Source organism: Osmia lignaria, chromosome 1 (genome assembly GCF_051020975.1).
Source record: "Osmia lignaria lignaria isolate PbOS001 chromosome 1, iyOsmLign1, whole genome shotgun sequence".
NCBI lineage: Eukaryota > Metazoa > Arthropoda > Insecta > Hymenoptera > Megachilidae > Osmia > Osmia lignaria.
In genome coordinates, this window is record NC_135032.1 from 10,531,944 (window position 1) to 10,548,921 (window position 16,978).

Here is a 16,978-nt window from a genome sequence, read left to right on the forward strand (position 1 = left end):
AGTTCCAGTGTTAAATCAATAGATTAAAAAGCAGCCGATGCTGAAAGTGAGTTTTAAAGCCATGTTTAATTTTGACTCGAAATAGTATATTGATTCATTCTAGTGAAATCTTCGATCGATCAGTAGATACCACAGTCGTGTACCAATCAACATTTACAATCCGGTCCACATTCCTAGATACCCGGTAGCGAACAATCTAGGATTATTTCGTATCCGGTGATAGTGTTAAGTTAACCGTTCATGGATTATACCGGTTCGTTGATACGAGCTAGACATCCCCCTTCCGTACATCCCGCTTGTCGATGCAAATGGGTTAATTGCTCCATCGAACCTTCAGTTCGAGGAGAAACACTCTCCATGAAATTTGATAGGAAAACAACTTTTCCCTCTGCTTGATTTTATTTATCCAGAAATTCAATTTTCTAATTAAAATCTATTCTTTAAAATTTTATAACATCAGCAAATTAATATTGGGTTAATTTATTATATATGCAATTTAAACTAGTCGCATGGTTTATGGACGAGAGTGTACACGCGTCTCTCTATAGTTTCTCCGTTGTTGTCGTGCCTAACGCGCTTCGAGCGTACTGGAAAATTTTCCAGATAGAAATAAAGAGAGGTGGATAGAATAGGGGATGAGCGAAAGAGAGGCAGACGTTTCGACGTTACTTTTGTCGGGGCGAATATGGAGGCGTATCGATGCGCGAGAGCGTCGCCGCTGCAATCCAACCGAGGGTCATCGAACTGTGGCTGCCGCTGCTACTGCCACTGCACTCCCAGCTGCAACGACTCCACGAACGGCCAAACGGCACCAGCTATTGCAACTGCACGTCGCTTTTACAATTGCACCCCTCCCCGTCGGTGAAATAATAACGGGCGTGGCACCACGATCGCCCAGTTACGTGTCGCTCTTCCACGTGATCCAACCTCTCTAATAAATACCTTCCAGATACACCATTATCCCTTTTCAACCATGCACACTAGAGTCTGGATGAAAAATAATTGAAAGGTACCCAAAGATACACAATGGTATTTCTATTAAAGTTGGATATGCAAATTGTTTAAAAAGAAAGAAAAGGGTTTTATATATTGGAAAAAGAGAACATTCTTTTATAGGTGCAGTGAGGATTTTTCTAAAAATAAGGAAGATTTACTACGCGACATCGAAATGAGAGGATTAACGGGAATGGAGAAGGAATCTCGAGGGATCGGAGGTCAGCTTTGAAGAGCGAAACGTCATCTTGAAAAGTCTCCTGTCTCTGGCGGAGACATTCAGGAACAGATAGCTGGCTGGAAAAGCCGTATCAATAACCGAGGATGATGGCTGATGGAAAATACGACGGGTATCGATCATCGATCCTTCGAACGGATTACTGTCGGATAACGAGGTTAACAATAACCGATTCCCCTCGATTCCTGTCTCCAATTTTCACTCCTGACAATCCTACATAGATATGCAAATGAAGGTTCTTTCTTTTTTTGATAAATTTCCATAAGAATTTGTCATCTGTTTGTTAAATATTTAAGAGAAAAAAATTATTGACAGCTTTAACGACGAAAGGATTAATTATCCGAGGCTGCTTCAAATTATCCGCAAGGGTAAAGTTCGAAGGCATTGAAGTCCTTCCAACCACGACACTCTTCTTCTCTTGGACCATTTGAACGTTCAGCCATCGCGACTACTCTTCTGAAGGGTGCATCCTTCTTCTTCTTTATTTTTCCCTTCGAGCAACTGCACGTTCTTTTGTGCGTCCCGCTGGCACGGGAGAGGTTAATGCCGCGACCGGCATCATTCCAGCCGATTTCATGCGGCGAATATCCGTGGTCGAGATGCTAAGCGCCGGCAGTAATTAAAGACCGAGTTAATTAGTGGCTGCCGCGCTCGTTCGAGCGTATCGCGGTCTATATAACTCGCTCATGCGCGCGCGCCTACGCCATCAAACTTTACCGGCACTTCGTGTATTTTTTTTTTTTTCTCTCCTCCCTATCGACGTTGGAGATTCACGAGCTGTTACGTTTTAGAGCGCGATACGGCGTGACGTCCCTGTAATTTACTGATGATCGATCATCGACTCCTAGGTGTTCGATTCATCCTGACATTACTTTTGAAAAATTCTAAAATACAAGTTTTAATTTTAGGTATCTATTTGCTCGAAAATATTTTGAGGTTAGTTCGACGCCATTTTGATTTACATCTGTAATCTGATTGGTCCGCGGAGAGGAGCGTCAAAATGGCGTCAGAAACCTAACCTAACATCAGGGTAATTATGAATTTTTTAAATCAAACCTTGTATTCTTAAATTTTTCTCGACGAATTCGATCATTTTCTCTGGCTCAAAATAAAATTCAGTCGTAACAATGACTCGGGTTCATTTTGCTGCCTGAAAAATGAGAAGAAATTAATAGATAAGTATAGGAAGAATGCGTCGTTTGAAATGGAATATTCCGGTGAATCGAAATGTTCCTCTTGTACCCGTATCGTCCGCAGTCGCGATGAGAGAAACTCGCGAACAAACAACGAGGATTGCTCTAATTGTGCAGCAGAAGGCGTTGTATCGCGATACCCTCGCAGGATGCAAAGCGTTGTTTACTGCAGCCGAAACCACCAGACACATTACGGGACTGAGAAACGGTACACGGAAGGAGAGAAGTAAGTAACGTGTCAAATGTACATAAAATCCTCGTAAATGCGATAACGTTTGTAGAAGCCATTTGCTCTCTAGTATCACATCGCGGTTGTTGATGCAGCGTTAATTGATAGTGGCTGTAATTACGAGTACACCTTCGTTTAACCCTTTCCCCTCAGTAATGTTTCTGTATCTTGTTACAAATTAACGATGAATCATAGCGAAACGGCGTAGCAAATATAATTTGTACAAAATTCCCCGACGAAACGGGGGAAACGGCGCCGACGTCGCGACGCGACGTGCGTATCGTTCTAGGAATTTAATTAAAAACCTACGCCGAATTTCGGTTTTCGATAAATTTCCAACGACGCACCGGGCGAAACGAAAATCCATAAGCTGAGTGAATAGCACTACCAGGCTTCTGCCTTCGAGTGGCGTTTATCGAATCGATACCGCGATCAGCGAGATTGAATTTCGTCGCGCGTGTGCGAATAATTGCGGTCGAATGAGCTTGCCGAAAATATTCATTTCGAAACGACCCCTCAAATATTTTGGCAAAGTTTCCTCGTGAAATATCTTGTGCTCAGGGCCGAATTAAGGCTGCAAACTTTCGAGGGTCCTTTTGTTAATTTCGGTTCGAAAATTGAAATTTATTCAAAATAAAATTAATAGCTTTTGACATAGTAAAGAAAGATCCTTAGAACGGGGCTTCCCCTTAAATTTCTTCTCGATCCGGTGCTGTCTATAAAAATTTTCATCGATTTATTACCTCGCGATTCAGAAATATTCAATTTGACCGTAAAATCGACGCTGAAAAGAAATCGGAACGGTAACAAATAGCGTTATTAACGAATTAACAATTCGTATTCGAGCTGGATCGACGGGATCAATCGTCTGGTCGATCGTCGAAAGAAAGTCTATTTTAAATATTGTTTTTCGGGCAAGCGAGCGAGCGATTCCCCGAAGTAATTCGTCGTTATTCGAAGCAGCCTCACCGACGGATGGAAACGATATATCGGGAATTGGGAATGAAAGTATTGAATACCGTTGGGATTGAATACCGTTCATCGACGGAAGTGCTTTTCCGATATTTAAATACCGAGCTGTATCGCGAACCCTGCACGACGATTGTTTCGTCCGCGCGTTTTAATCGCGCCAGATTTGTTACGTTTCTTGACGGCCGTTTCGTGCGCCGGCAACGAGAGCGATAAACAGCCGGAAATCGAGTACGTATTATTGAATCTCCTCGTACTCTGTCTACACTGATCCGTTCTCCCGTCGTACGTTGACTTTTATTGTGCTCGTTTATGAACCCTCTCCTCCCTCATCATTTTTACGGCTTTTACACTGAAATTCCAGATGGACGTACGGTTCGCTTTTCTCTTGTAAATTGTTATTTCACTCAAGATCCATGAAACATTTTATAGAGAAAAGTTTGAAAGACCTTCTTAAATATTCTACGTCTTTGATGTTCATCGGCTATGACAGTATGAAACTCGATAATGCAACAAGGTCAATGAAAACGAGAGAAAAAGAAGTTTATTCTTTGTGAACAAAGTAAACGATCACGGTTGAAAGGAGAACGCGATTAGAATTCCGTTTGCCACTTAAGGCTGCCGGTGACGATCGGCTGGTAATAAATCTAAAGGCCGTACCTAACGCGATCGAACGAAGTCGTGTAACCGATGATCAGCTTAACGAAATCGCGAGTTTCGTGAACGCTCGCGTAACTTGTGCACGTTAAATGGGATCCTCTTTAAGAGAGGTGGAAGAGGGCTTGAAAGGAGGCTCAGCCGTGCCGAAGCAAACTAATATATCCTCTTAGAAGCGACTGTGTTCCGGGGCTAATTGGATTTGTGTCCGTTGCTATAAATTTCGCGATAATCTCCCGCGTTACTCGTGGAAATTGTGACTCTGATATCCCGCCTTAGCTTGTAAGGCTCGATTGAATCTTACGTCCTGAGATACGGCTGCGGTGTTAAGGGCCTCGATTAAGTCTCTCCTTGCCTACGATTGACATTCGCTCGAAATCTGACGGGGATTATGGGGATAAATGGTTAATTAATTAACCCCTTGATTTCTGATTTCGTAGCACCAATAGAATTACATTTAGAGACTTAATTATCAGTTTAATTATTATTTGAACCGAGTGATTAATTTACAAAAGAATTGATAAAATTTAATAAGTGGAATTGTAATAATCACTTTACCCCATGTTTAAGCGAAGAATTAAAAAAAGTTGTATTTAGGGAAAAAGTTTGATTTTTAGGAGATCCTAGGGGATAGATGGTTATTTAATTAACCCCTTGATTTCTGATTTCGTAGCACCAATAGAATTACATTTAGAAACTTAATTATCAGTTTAATTATTATTTGAACCGAGTGATTAATTTACAAAAGAATTGATAAAATTTAATAAGTGGAATTGTAATAATCACTTTACCCCATGTTTCAGCGAAGAATTAAAAAAAGTTGTATTTAGGGAAAAAGTTTGATTTTTAGGAGATCCTAGGGGATAGATGGTTAATTAATTAACCCCTTGATTTCTGATTTCGTAGCACCAATAGAATTACATTTAGAGACTTAATTATCAGTTTAATTATTATTTGAACCGAGTGATTAATTTAAAAATTTAATAAGTGGAATTATAATAATCACTTTGCCCCATGTTTAATTGAAGAATTAAAAAAAGTTGTATTTAGGGAAAAAGTTAGATTTTTAGGAGATCCTAGGGGATAGATGGTTAATTAATTAACCCCTTGATTTCTGATTTCGTAGCATCAATAGAATTACATTTAGAGACTTAATTATCAGTTTAATTATTATTTGAACCGAATGATTAATTAAAAAATTTAATAAGTGGAATTATAATAATCACTTTGCCCTATGTTTAAGCGAAGAATTAAAAAAAGTTGTATTTAGGGAAAAAGTTTGATTTTTAGGAGATCCTAGGATTTGTCTATGGTGACACAAAAATTGTTCGATTTAGGTATTGCGAATGAGGAGGCACGGTATCGGAGGTATCGACGGTGACAACTTGCAAATTGCTTTTTCCCTGTGACGCGATAGTTCTTTTTCGTCGCGTCGTGTCGCGTCGCGTCGCGGCGCTTTGACGCCGTTGAATTTTCAACCACGACGTCGCGACATCGTTCCAGCCAGTGGCGGGTTGATGGTCGAAACGAGAGAATCGATTGGAAGTTCGCCGCGGTCGTTACCATGCTATTCTCGAATAGAAATCGACGAAACTAACGGCGACTATGACGCGTTTTCAATTGCTTGTACCAATTGCTTGTTCGCTGAAAAATTGACCCAACAGTAGGAACATTTATTGAATTTTTTAAATGATAATTTAGTGCTGCTCGTTAACGAGTGAATGAATCACGAATAAAAGTGGATAAATCTTACGTCTCGAGAGACGGTTACTTTCTTCTTCTTTCGAGAAGTTTTCTGCATAAGATTCAGCGATACTTCTTGATCGAGCCTCCCCTTTTAATGATAGCAATTTTCATAGTACCCTCTCGAAGTAGTTAAAGTTCATTTCCTTTTCTTACGCCCGCTTCTTTGTCCTGTCTGGCGAGCTTTAATTGGATTTTCTATCCTCCAGAAGCGAGCCACTTCTGGCGTGGCCAATGAAATTTTACTTTTCGCACAAAGAGAGGATGCACTTTCGCTTGATTGGATGATTCGATTGCTTCGTTCATCAGTGGAAAATGACTGACTTTTCTCTGGGTCTTTAAGAAGCTTTTATTTTCTTTACAGAAAGATCATTCGACGATAAATCAAGATCTCAAAGTCTTATCTTTGCCATTTCAAAAGGAAATTATCGAAATCTCCTTGTAAAGTACAGTTTTCAAATTATAATTACCGGTGGCACGCACTAATATTTGTTAAATCTTTTTCTACACTTTCTACAGTATTGTTCCATATCTATGCCGCGAAAACACTGAAGTAAAGAGTCGATGTATCGAACAGGTAGCGAGGGGCGACTCGAATCGGTATTTCTCGAAGCAGATCCATTTAACGAGCTCGCCCCTCAAAGAGTCGTTATCGTGGCACAACGAAGCCAAGATTTCACGGGGCCAGGAGTAAAAATAATCCACCATTACCATTCGTCGTTACCTTCTTCCGCTGTCTCGCGGTTCACGGTCTGGCGAGAGCTCGATTTCTCGGGATCCCCGTTGAAAGTTCCATGGCAGCTGGCCATCGCGAATCGATTCCTCCTTTTTTTTTTTTCCCATTCCCTAGCTCAATCTTCCCAACCACCAGAAAATAGTGGCGTTCGATCGCGACTAAATCGGACCTGGCCGTTCGCAGAACCACCAGAAAGCCGGGAACAAAAACGAGGGAAAAAGAAGACGGTCGAACGGCAAAAAGGATCGAGCTGATTCGGTGGCCGAATACAATTAAAACTTTTCTACTTGCGCCGGTTAATTTGTCTTTGTTGCCACGGTCCGGCCGGAAAACCCTACCTCTGTCTCGCTTTTGTTACCACGCTCCCGTTCACACGATCTTCCGGCCACCCTTGCTCTTCTCCACGCCTTTTCGAACGACGCCCTTTCTACTCGTCGCCTGCTAATTGTTCAGTTTTCGTTCTAAAGCTGATCGACCAAAGGAATCAGCGTTCTTTAAATTTCTTTCCTTTCTTTTTTCTGTTCTGTTTGCTTTGAAATTTATGGTTTAAATCGACAAAGTATTAACAATTAGTATTTAATAGTACTGTTTCTCCATTCAGATTCATTCGATAGAGCAGGATAGATCGTATCTGCTCTATAAACTCTAGAACGCAGCGTCGAAACGCGCAGAATCAGTAGTACGAACCATCAATAGTCAGGCAACTAGAACGCTTATATTGCGGGTATCTTTAGCAACTGTTGAATTGATTTTATTGCGTAAAAATGTACAAATAATAAATATAAAATCGTATAAATAAGCAACGATGAGGATGTATTTAAGTAACTCGTTGAACGTCGCAAAATCAGTAGTACGAACCGTCATAAGTCAGACAAGTAGAACGTGGGATAATAAAGCGCACCCTCTGTAGCTCCGTCGTTTAGCAAACAAAAGGGGAGTTTAATTTGATCATTAACAAATTAATATAGATTACTTTCGTCCAAACAAACGTTATTTATTCCTCGTTAATTAAATTAATAATAAATTTAAATAACAGCATCAATAGTCGGGACAAGTAGAACACGATGTAATGCTCTCTGCAACGTGAACCCGGTTGAATAAACAAAGGAGGTGCATGAATATAAAAAAAAAGAAAGCCATAAATCAACGCTGACCTCGAAACGGGTTAAGAATGAACCGTGGTACGAAATGAAAAGCGTCGAACTTCTGAGCACGTCACGGTTGCCGCGAATTTAATAAAGTAAAAGACAAACCGAGGGAAAAGAAAAGGGTCGGGTTATCGCGGCAAGGTTTTCGGGGGTTAATTGGGGATGAGCAATTAAGTGTCAGAAGGGCTTCTGCTCCCGGATGACGTATTTCCGTAATATTTACGCGAAGAAAAACTGTAGTACGTGGGGGGCGTTCAGCGAGCTCGATAGAAGCATCCTCGCAGCGAGATAAGTTCGCTGACGCGTTATACTTTTTTTTTTTTTTATATTTTCTGCTCCCCGGGACCGTACGTCGAGTAGCTGAAACGGGAACACCGGATACGCCGGTGCCTCTGCAGGAAGTACTACGTTAAGAAATTCTCTTTCCGGCTTTGCCGCTCCACGAGCACCGAATCACGCGTATGCGCATATAAATTGCAACCTGGACGTATCTATCGGTGCAGTATACCGGCTCGATTTTTACCGATCGTAAGTGCATTCTAACAGGAAAATTGCAAGGGCTGCTGTTCCGTAAACCGTACGCCATTTCGCGGTCGTTGCATCGTGAAATTGAATTGTTTAACTGCTTGACTGACGCGGTAGAAACAGCTCTTGTACTATTATATCTTTCTAAACCACTTTCGATATTAATAATTTTATAAAATCGAAAGAATTTGGTGAAATCAGTTCGGTAGTCAGAGCGATCGAAGATTTATGTGGGCGGAGGTGGAAAAATGGGCGAAACGTGTATCGTCCTTTTCTTCGCATCATTCAAGTTCCAACGCGTTTTTACGCAGAACGAGCATGGGAAACGTTTCTTCGAACGAATAAAGATTTTTTGCCCGGAATAAATTGACGGCCTGGTGGAAACAGCCTTCGTCGAGTCCTGAATATGCGAACGAGATGGCGGTCGTCGCGGCGCCGTGGTGCCGTAGCAAAGGCTGAAAGGAAGGCCGAACAAAAACCTCCTTCGCACCAGCTGGCCAACCTTCTCTCCTATTTTTTCTTTTTTTTTTTTTTTATCAACAGTCTGGGTCTTCGTTCTTGCTCGACGAGATGTTCAAAAATCGCTTAGCCTTGGTAGATAGACGCTCGATAAGGGAAACCACCGACTGATATACGACGTAACTTCCTTCCTTTGTCGTGTCGCAACCACCTACAAGCCCGCCGTATCCTCCTTCTATCGATGTCCTTTGGAAATACAGTTTTCTTATGGTTTAGCTGGAACGGGGGATGATGGGAAAATTCGAGGTAGGGGTTGTTCTTTTAACACGGTGATCCGCAGTAGAAATATCGATATCTGGTCAGGAACACGACATGGGATAACGAGAATTTTTTATGGGTCGGCTGTATCCCATAGAAATGTTGACATTCTGGAATTTTGGAACTTATGATAAGTTTTGGTCTTTTGGAATTTTGGAATCTATGAAATTTTAAGTTTTGGTCCTCTAGAATTTTGGAATTTATGAAACTTTGGTCCTCTGGAGTTTTGGGAACTTGGAAATTAGAACTTTTAAAATTTTAAATTGTGATCTTCTGAAGTTGCGACAACTTGAAAATCAGGCCTTCTGAAATTTGTGAAATTTGAAATTTTTTTCCCTTTCAAGTTTCGGGAACTTGAAAATTAGGACTTCTTGAATCCTAAAATTCTGAAATTTTATAATCTTAAAATCTTTAAATGCTGAGCCGTTAATAATTGTTAAATAAATGCAATAAATAAATAATGCTTCAATTTGCTAGCTTAATATCATATTAAGATTAACTTTTCCCAGTATTTCCTCACTAAAGCTCGTAGGAATGTTTTATCGTCGAGCGAAGGGACGAGCTGACGTATGCGGAGCTTTTTATTTTTATTCATCTTCTCCTAATTTTCAGACAACAGCCGGGGAACGCCCTTCGCGGTCTATCCCTCGAGATAGCATTTTTATTCTGCTGTAATAACGCGGGAAACTCGTTTACGTCCGGTCCAGGGCGTTCCTCCGCCCACCGTTCAGAAAATATTCGCCCCATTACACGGATACTTTGAGAATCCTGACGCGATCCGCCTAATTTCAAACTTCCTTCCGTACGTTTCTCTTGAAAAATTAATCGTAAATCAACGAAGATATTTCACAAAATTATTCAATAAAAAAAAAAGGAAGAAGACGAATTAACGAAAGAATGTTCAATTTGCAATGATATAAAACGAGTTTAAGAATCGATTCGACGTGTTTCGCGTTCCATTTTAAGCGGGAAAGAAGTGTCGATAAAATTCCGAAGCAACAAATTGCCAGGAGAGCTGTAAGTTCTCTTGTCGCTCAAGCATCGAGAATGCGTTGCCTTTCCTTTGTCTAGGACTCGTTCATCTCTGTTCTTTCTTTTCCGCGATTCGTATCACGATTTCGTTTTCAAGACACACGATGTGCCCCGGCAACGTTACAAGGAATTCTCATAGCATTCTACCCGTTGATCCTGGAAGGCGACGGACTTACGTTCCACCTTACGAACGATAGGGCTCGATTTGTCAAAGGGACAGGGACACCCTTCGCATGTAAATAAATCCATGTCCAATTTCCCGTTCGCTGTTTCATCATTCTCGCGTTCCATCGAACGTCTGTCACGGGTTAAACTTTATCACAGGACTAAAGAGAAAATACCACCGGAAGCAGTATCAATTTCAAACCTTTGAAACATTCGAATATCAATGAATCTCTACGATGTTCAACAATGCGTTAAATGATATTGAAAATATATTTCTTTTATATCCGTCTATCTTATTCTTCGGTATTATTGATCCACCATTATCCGCGATACAGATCGTTTCTTCCCTTCGACTCCATACGTTTCGACGATTCCTTCGAATCCCATTCGAACCTTCCTTTTTATCCACGAATAACAGGCCGGTAAGCCGGTAGCCACGCCCCTTTTGAATATTTCCTCCCGCTGACCAGAAGTGCCATGCACTATCCGCGAAGCGAGGAATCTGCATTATGCACGTCCCGGTGCATAATTCCTCGCAACGGCGGACGAAGAAACCCCTAAGATCCTGTCGTTGGAAAATTTCTCACCCTCTCCGGGGATACGGTACTCGAGATGTGTATCCGGTTTCAGACGTTTTTCCAGCTTCGTTGTTTCTTTCGCATCTTCAGAAAAAATTTCTCCGAGGTGTCGTTAAACGTACCCCACCCCCTCGAATTCCCTGCACGCGTACCACCACGATAAACCGGTGAATAGACACATGGTTGGAAACGACATCCGGTAAAAGTGAGGGAAAAGAAACGCGACGGAATGGTTAGTAAAGGGAGGGAAGGCGATAGAAGGAGATGGAAAGGGAAAGCGAAGCTGAAATTACGTGGGACAGACCGAGGTGGAGATAGGGTGTGTAACTGGGGAGGAAAGTGGATCTCGGTATGGGGATGGAAACACGTTCAGCTATTCTTTCCATTCCGTTCGTCTCCGGAGGCAGGGCGATACAGAAGCTTCTCTGTTTTCTTTCGACATCCAATTTCCATAACATTAGACTGCTTACACGTAAACAGACGGCGACGCGTTTCACCCGGACGCCTCTGTTTAGGATCGTCACCCAATGAACAGTGGGGGTTCCGGTTATACCCCGTTTACACGACCGAATGTTATCTTTCTTCTTTTCTTTAGATAACCCGGCCGTTTCGAGGCCGTCTTACGTCCCTTAACGACGATACCTTCCGTTTCTAAGGGATGGAATCGGGGAAACTCACGATTATGGTTCTTCTCTCAGACTTTTGAGACCTCTCGAAAGGAGAAATTAATGTTAGAATTGTAAATTTATCACTTTTAAAAATATTTCTCTCGGGGCTGAAAATTCGAGTTGAGGGTTGAGAATTTTTCGAAACTGGACTTCACACGATTTTTTAATTCAGGCTAATTATGAAATCTTAACAAATTAATTCGGGAGTACATCTGCAAAAATCTCGAACAATTCTCGTGCACGCGAGTTTTACTAGCGTACAATGAGCCAGGAGGACAAAAGCGTCTGAATCAGCGCGCATAATTGCGATGTTGGCAACAGTCTCTCCTAATCCAAGCGGCAGTATCCTCGTTGGGACCATAATTCTCGCCTTTTTGTGAAAACACTCGTAGATTTTGTCCCGCGACGGGTTATCTTCGTTCTCCGTCTGATTTCTTTCCCTATATCACCGCTCATCTTTTTTTTCCCCTCTCCTTTTTTATGAAGGAAAGGAAAAACAGAAACATCTAAATCGCGCTGGAAGATCGTAAACGATTGCGTGTCTTCGTTAAATCCTCGCTGACCCTAGAGAAGGGAAGGTTCGTTGAAAATGGGACTCTAATTGCTGGATCAAAGGATTTGTTCGCTGCGTTCTTAATGACGGCCGGCTTTCTTGGAAGGAAAGATCGAAATTAAAGATCTACGCGGATCCTTGCCATTGTTTCAAACCAAGACTTTAAGACTCGCCTCATTTCACTGATATCTGCGCTTTTGTCAATGATTAACGTTCGTTTAATTATCATTTCATTTAAATTTATTACATTCCCCTGCTTGTCACTTTCGTTTACAAGTAATTAAAGCTTGGATGTTCATCTTCCAAGGCATTTAGAAATATAATAAGTCCTATAATAAGATTTCTTGGGTTTCTCGATGTCCAATGGATTTTTCTCCGTTCTCAATACTTAAAACAGAATCCTTCTGAACAATCCTCAAGACGATTTTTCTTTCTTTTTCAGAACCTGAAGAACCAGATCATGACGACGAACGTTTGGGTGGAACAAGTAAGTACCACGATACTTTTCTTTATAATCCAGCTTTCTTAACCCTTTCTTTCACAGTGTAAAATATTTTTCTATAACGAATCATTTTGAAATTTGCAAAGGAAGGAAGAGAAATGAAACGGCGTGTAGTTTAACAATTTCGCGCGTTCAAATTAAATATGTGATCGCGTTTCTATTTTCCCTGTTATCGCGTCTGATGTTGGAGGTTAACGAACCGTGACGTTCTTGGTTCGTAAAACGATTCTCCGGGGAGAGAAAGGGAGGTTGACAGGAAGAGAAGACAGGGGAGAAAGCTTATGCCTCCTGGCGAACGAGAAACGTTTGAGAAAGAGTCGCTCGACGAGGGAAACGCGATTTCCTTTCTCGGATAACGATAGCTGGACAAAGCAACGATTGAAGGGAAAGGGGGTAGGAAAAGGGAGAAATTCAGCTGGTAGCAGCGTCGCTTTAACCGACGGGATCTCCACTTTCTGCGAGATCGCGGGCGGTTTGGAATTTCAAAGCAGACAAATTTCATCCCCTGCCTGTTGACAACGAAATCCGAATCGCGAAATGCTAGCAGATCCTTATTGACACACACCGATCCCTCGAAACTTTCTTTCCCGAACTTCAATCCTTCTTCAGAATTTTTCATTTTCAAAGTTTTTCATTTTCTTCCATCTTTCGCTATTTCAGTCCGCACAATTTCATTGCAATTTTTATTTTATAACATAATTGTTTAAATTAATATTTCTCTAATTGAAGGGTTGGGAGTAAAAATCAGTCTTCTCTATTTTTATTAATTTTATTGGAATTAAAAAATCTCAATTTCTATTATACATAGAGCTGCCTAGCTTTCAATTATTATACACACTGGATTATTTAAATATTTCCATTATTTATAGTTTTATAACAAATTTAAAAAGATGGAAATTTTAATTACTTATAACTTTTAATTGCGTTGACCGATCTCGATTAAATTTTCAGCATACACGTGATTTAATTAAATCTACGAAAGACATATTTTAAATTTTCATTATAGATTCGCATAAAAAAGTTACCCTTCACTATTTTTTTCACAAAACGACACAAGCACATACTTTAGTAAATTAATTTTTATAGTCATTTGGTCCAATTTTAATTGAGATATTCTGTTTTAAACAGGGTCCACTTATTTTCCTCCCCGACTGTATATACAGCATCAGCATTTGTGAAAATCAAACGGTAATACATTGAAATTGATTGAATTTACAAGCTCTCAGTGCGCGCCACATTCGTTATACTAACAACAAAAATCTGAAACGATAACGGGGCTGCGAGGATAGGTTGATATCGATTTCAATCTTGTGTATCGACAAGCATAGTTGACGTATCGAAGTGGATTTTTTGATCCATCATCCAGCAATCAGATTTCCGATTTCCAAACTGCCCTCCTCCTTGTCCGCCGTTCTGTAAACCCGTTTCAATTTCAATTTCAATTCCGACCAGAACAAGAAACCAATCCCCGATCCGGGGGTCTCCATCAACCTTCGTAATTGAACTTTGCTTTCGCGGTAGGCCGGTGGATCGCTTCGAATGTTAATCAAAATTTCCTGAAACCCGTAAAAATTCGAAATTAATTTACTAATTGCCCTACGAGAAAAACGAACGACAACCGTGATCGCCGGTGCCAAGAATTGACTTTAATTTCTCTCAATTTTCTCCACCGACAGCTGACCGTCAGCCTGTTGGTTTTTCCTCTTGTTCTCGTTTCCTTGGCTCGCTCGCGATCGTTTGTCCGTGTCAATAGATCTCGCGCCTCTTTTTCCGCGCGATCCTCAGACCCCGAAAGCGGAAACAGGATGTAACACAGAGCGGGAGAAAAAAAGGAGCGAAGTGAGGGGAATCGTGTCTTTGGCCAGGATCGTCTGCCAAGCGAAGTGGCTGTCTTTTATCAGCCTCCGCGAATTGTTTGGCATTGTTGGGACGGCGGAGGATGCCGAGGCTCCTACTTTCTTTCGGAAGTTCCAGCCGATGCTGGAGGAGTAGGTAAACAATCGCGCGTACGCCGCTCGAATGACACCGGGAAACGTTTTAGTCCTGTTGACTCTGGCAGACGTGATGGATAACGAAGTTCTCGGCTTCTCCGTTGATGTTCCTTTCGACGAATCGCCGTCATTTTGGCAAAGGTGTCTCCTACCTTCACTGCTGACTAATCTTTCTCGTTTAATTCCTCGCTTCATTATTTCTATGTCGATTCCTTGCTCCCGCAGTTAAAACTCTTAAATTATCAAATCTGATGAGGAAAATGGATTCAGACGTCAAGCGGAATGTTTTGAGAAACCCTCGCGTACGATAATTATTGCATCTGTTAAAAGTATCACAAGTAGAAGGGAATGATAAACTGTGCTCGATAATTCAAAGTTGCTCCGCTATTAATTGTCCACGTGTTTTCGTTAGGATTCTCAAAACTTGCAGAGTTTCCTGAAGTTCGTACATCGACTGTGAAAGGGTAAATAAAGAATTCCTTTCGACTGTGTATAGACGCTTTACAATTTTCTGTTACACGCGAGCAGAGAAATTTTTTAATTCGACACGAAAACCGTTCTTTGTTACCGCGCTTCCGGTTTATTCTCCCTTTAACCTTTTTATCCTGAGCTCGCGGAAACGGCTGCGAATTTAATATAAAGAATTGTTCCCGAACGAGAAGCAGCGCGGTTTTCTGTTGCTTTCGGCACGCGAAACGGTTGTTTAATAATTGTAAACGCAGAAGGAACGGCTTTTACTGAAATTACGTCGGACCGGATGTTTTATCCTGTTGCCGACCCTTTGATACTACTACACAGACGATAGAAACGTTTCAATACCCTTTACCTTCTTCTTTCTTCCCTCCGTTTGACTTTCGAAATTGCCATTTAACGGACGTCCAATGAAAAGCGCCCGTTTTTCAGTCCTTCGACGATACGAAAACGTCTTCGATGAATTATCCTCTCCTGCTAACTGTGTACGACAGTTGGCGCAGATTCGTAAATCAAATTGTGAAGTAAAACTTCTCTTGATTTTCGATTTCTATAGCCGAACTTGTAGGTTCGTTCGTTTTCAAGATAATCGATGATTCTTTAACTTTTGAGACCGGGGACCTTGGAAATCTACATACTAGACTGTCGCTCAATATTTCCACGAACGATACGTTTCCATCCCCGATGATCGATCCTTCATCGAGACCGAGGGATTAAGGAGGAGTCTACGCGATCGTTTGTTCCTCGCTCCTGTCAAACGCGAATGAGCCACTTGGTGACTCGTAAAACTTCGCCACCCCTCGACGATAAATTACGCTCGCATTCAGATTTGCCGGCAACAAGCGGCTCGATACAACCGACCTCGTAAAACTACCGTCTGCGGCCACCTCGAAGACGAAACGACACCAATTTACCAACTCTCCTCGTCCCCTCTGAAAATAACCATCAGGGTGGATTCTTTTATTCACAATAAATTTCTATGTCACGAGTATTAAAATTAAAGAACTGCCCTAAAGATTCGAGTGAAATTAAGAAGGGCGTAATTACTTTTCCTCCTTGTTTTTAATCGGTTCAAACTCGCGAGTCGTTTCCGCGACTGGTCGCGAGTCTACGCTCTCTTTTATTTTTTTCTATCTGGATCCTGCCGGTTGCTGAACTCCCAACAGCCAATTATCCGGTCTGCGTGGATTCCTCGAACGATGGGGGGCGGAGGGGTTGAACGCTCGGCGATGCATGGGGTGGAAACGATGACACGAATGGCGAACGCGGTGGAAAAAGGGACGGGGTGGATAGTAGGCATTCGTTTAACGGCGTGTGGAAGTTTGCGAAAGTTTGCTGCCAGCATCGGTTTATCAGCGCAGTTTATTTTTACGAGCAGACAGGTGACTGTGCTCTTCAACGTTTCACGCGACCTCCCCTCATCAGCTTTCGTGATTCTTTCGTCAGCTGTTCCCGGGACATCGCGCGAAACGGTAATGGTGTTGTTTTAGCGGAAAAATTATGGGGGAGGATTAACATCAGAACTGGTTTCAAGTTTCTTACTTTAAATTATAAATTTTATCGAGATATTTTCGTTGAAATGTACGTTGGCTATTGTCGAGATAAAATTATGTTCCATTCTTTATATAAGGGTAAACCCTAGAGGTAACCCTCTATCGGAGGGTTTAGATAATTAAAAATTGTGCAATAAATTTTTCTTCCAATACAGAAACGGTGACTTTGTTTCAACTATTACGGACACTAAATCGAGTCGAGTTTACGCCTCTTACGTCGTACCGCATCGCTATTTTCTCGAGTACCAAGTTTCTTG

The 16,978-nt window shown here is 41.5% G+C and overlaps 1 protein-coding gene across 2 annotated transcripts in view; it reads left to right on the plus strand.

Moving 5' to 3' along the window:
* The window catches only part of nAChRalpha1 (nicotinic acetylcholine receptor alpha1), a 112,508-nt gene that overhangs the window by 54,397 nt on the left and 41,133 nt on the right, over positions 1–16,978 (plus strand). For both annotated transcript variants that reach the window (XM_034328646.2, XM_034328647.2), the window contains exon 3: positions 12,647–12,691. In XM_034328646.2, coding sequence (XP_034184537.1) covers positions 12,647–12,691 — 45 coding nt within the window. The remainder of the gene's footprint in view (positions 1–12,646; positions 12,692–16,978) is intronic.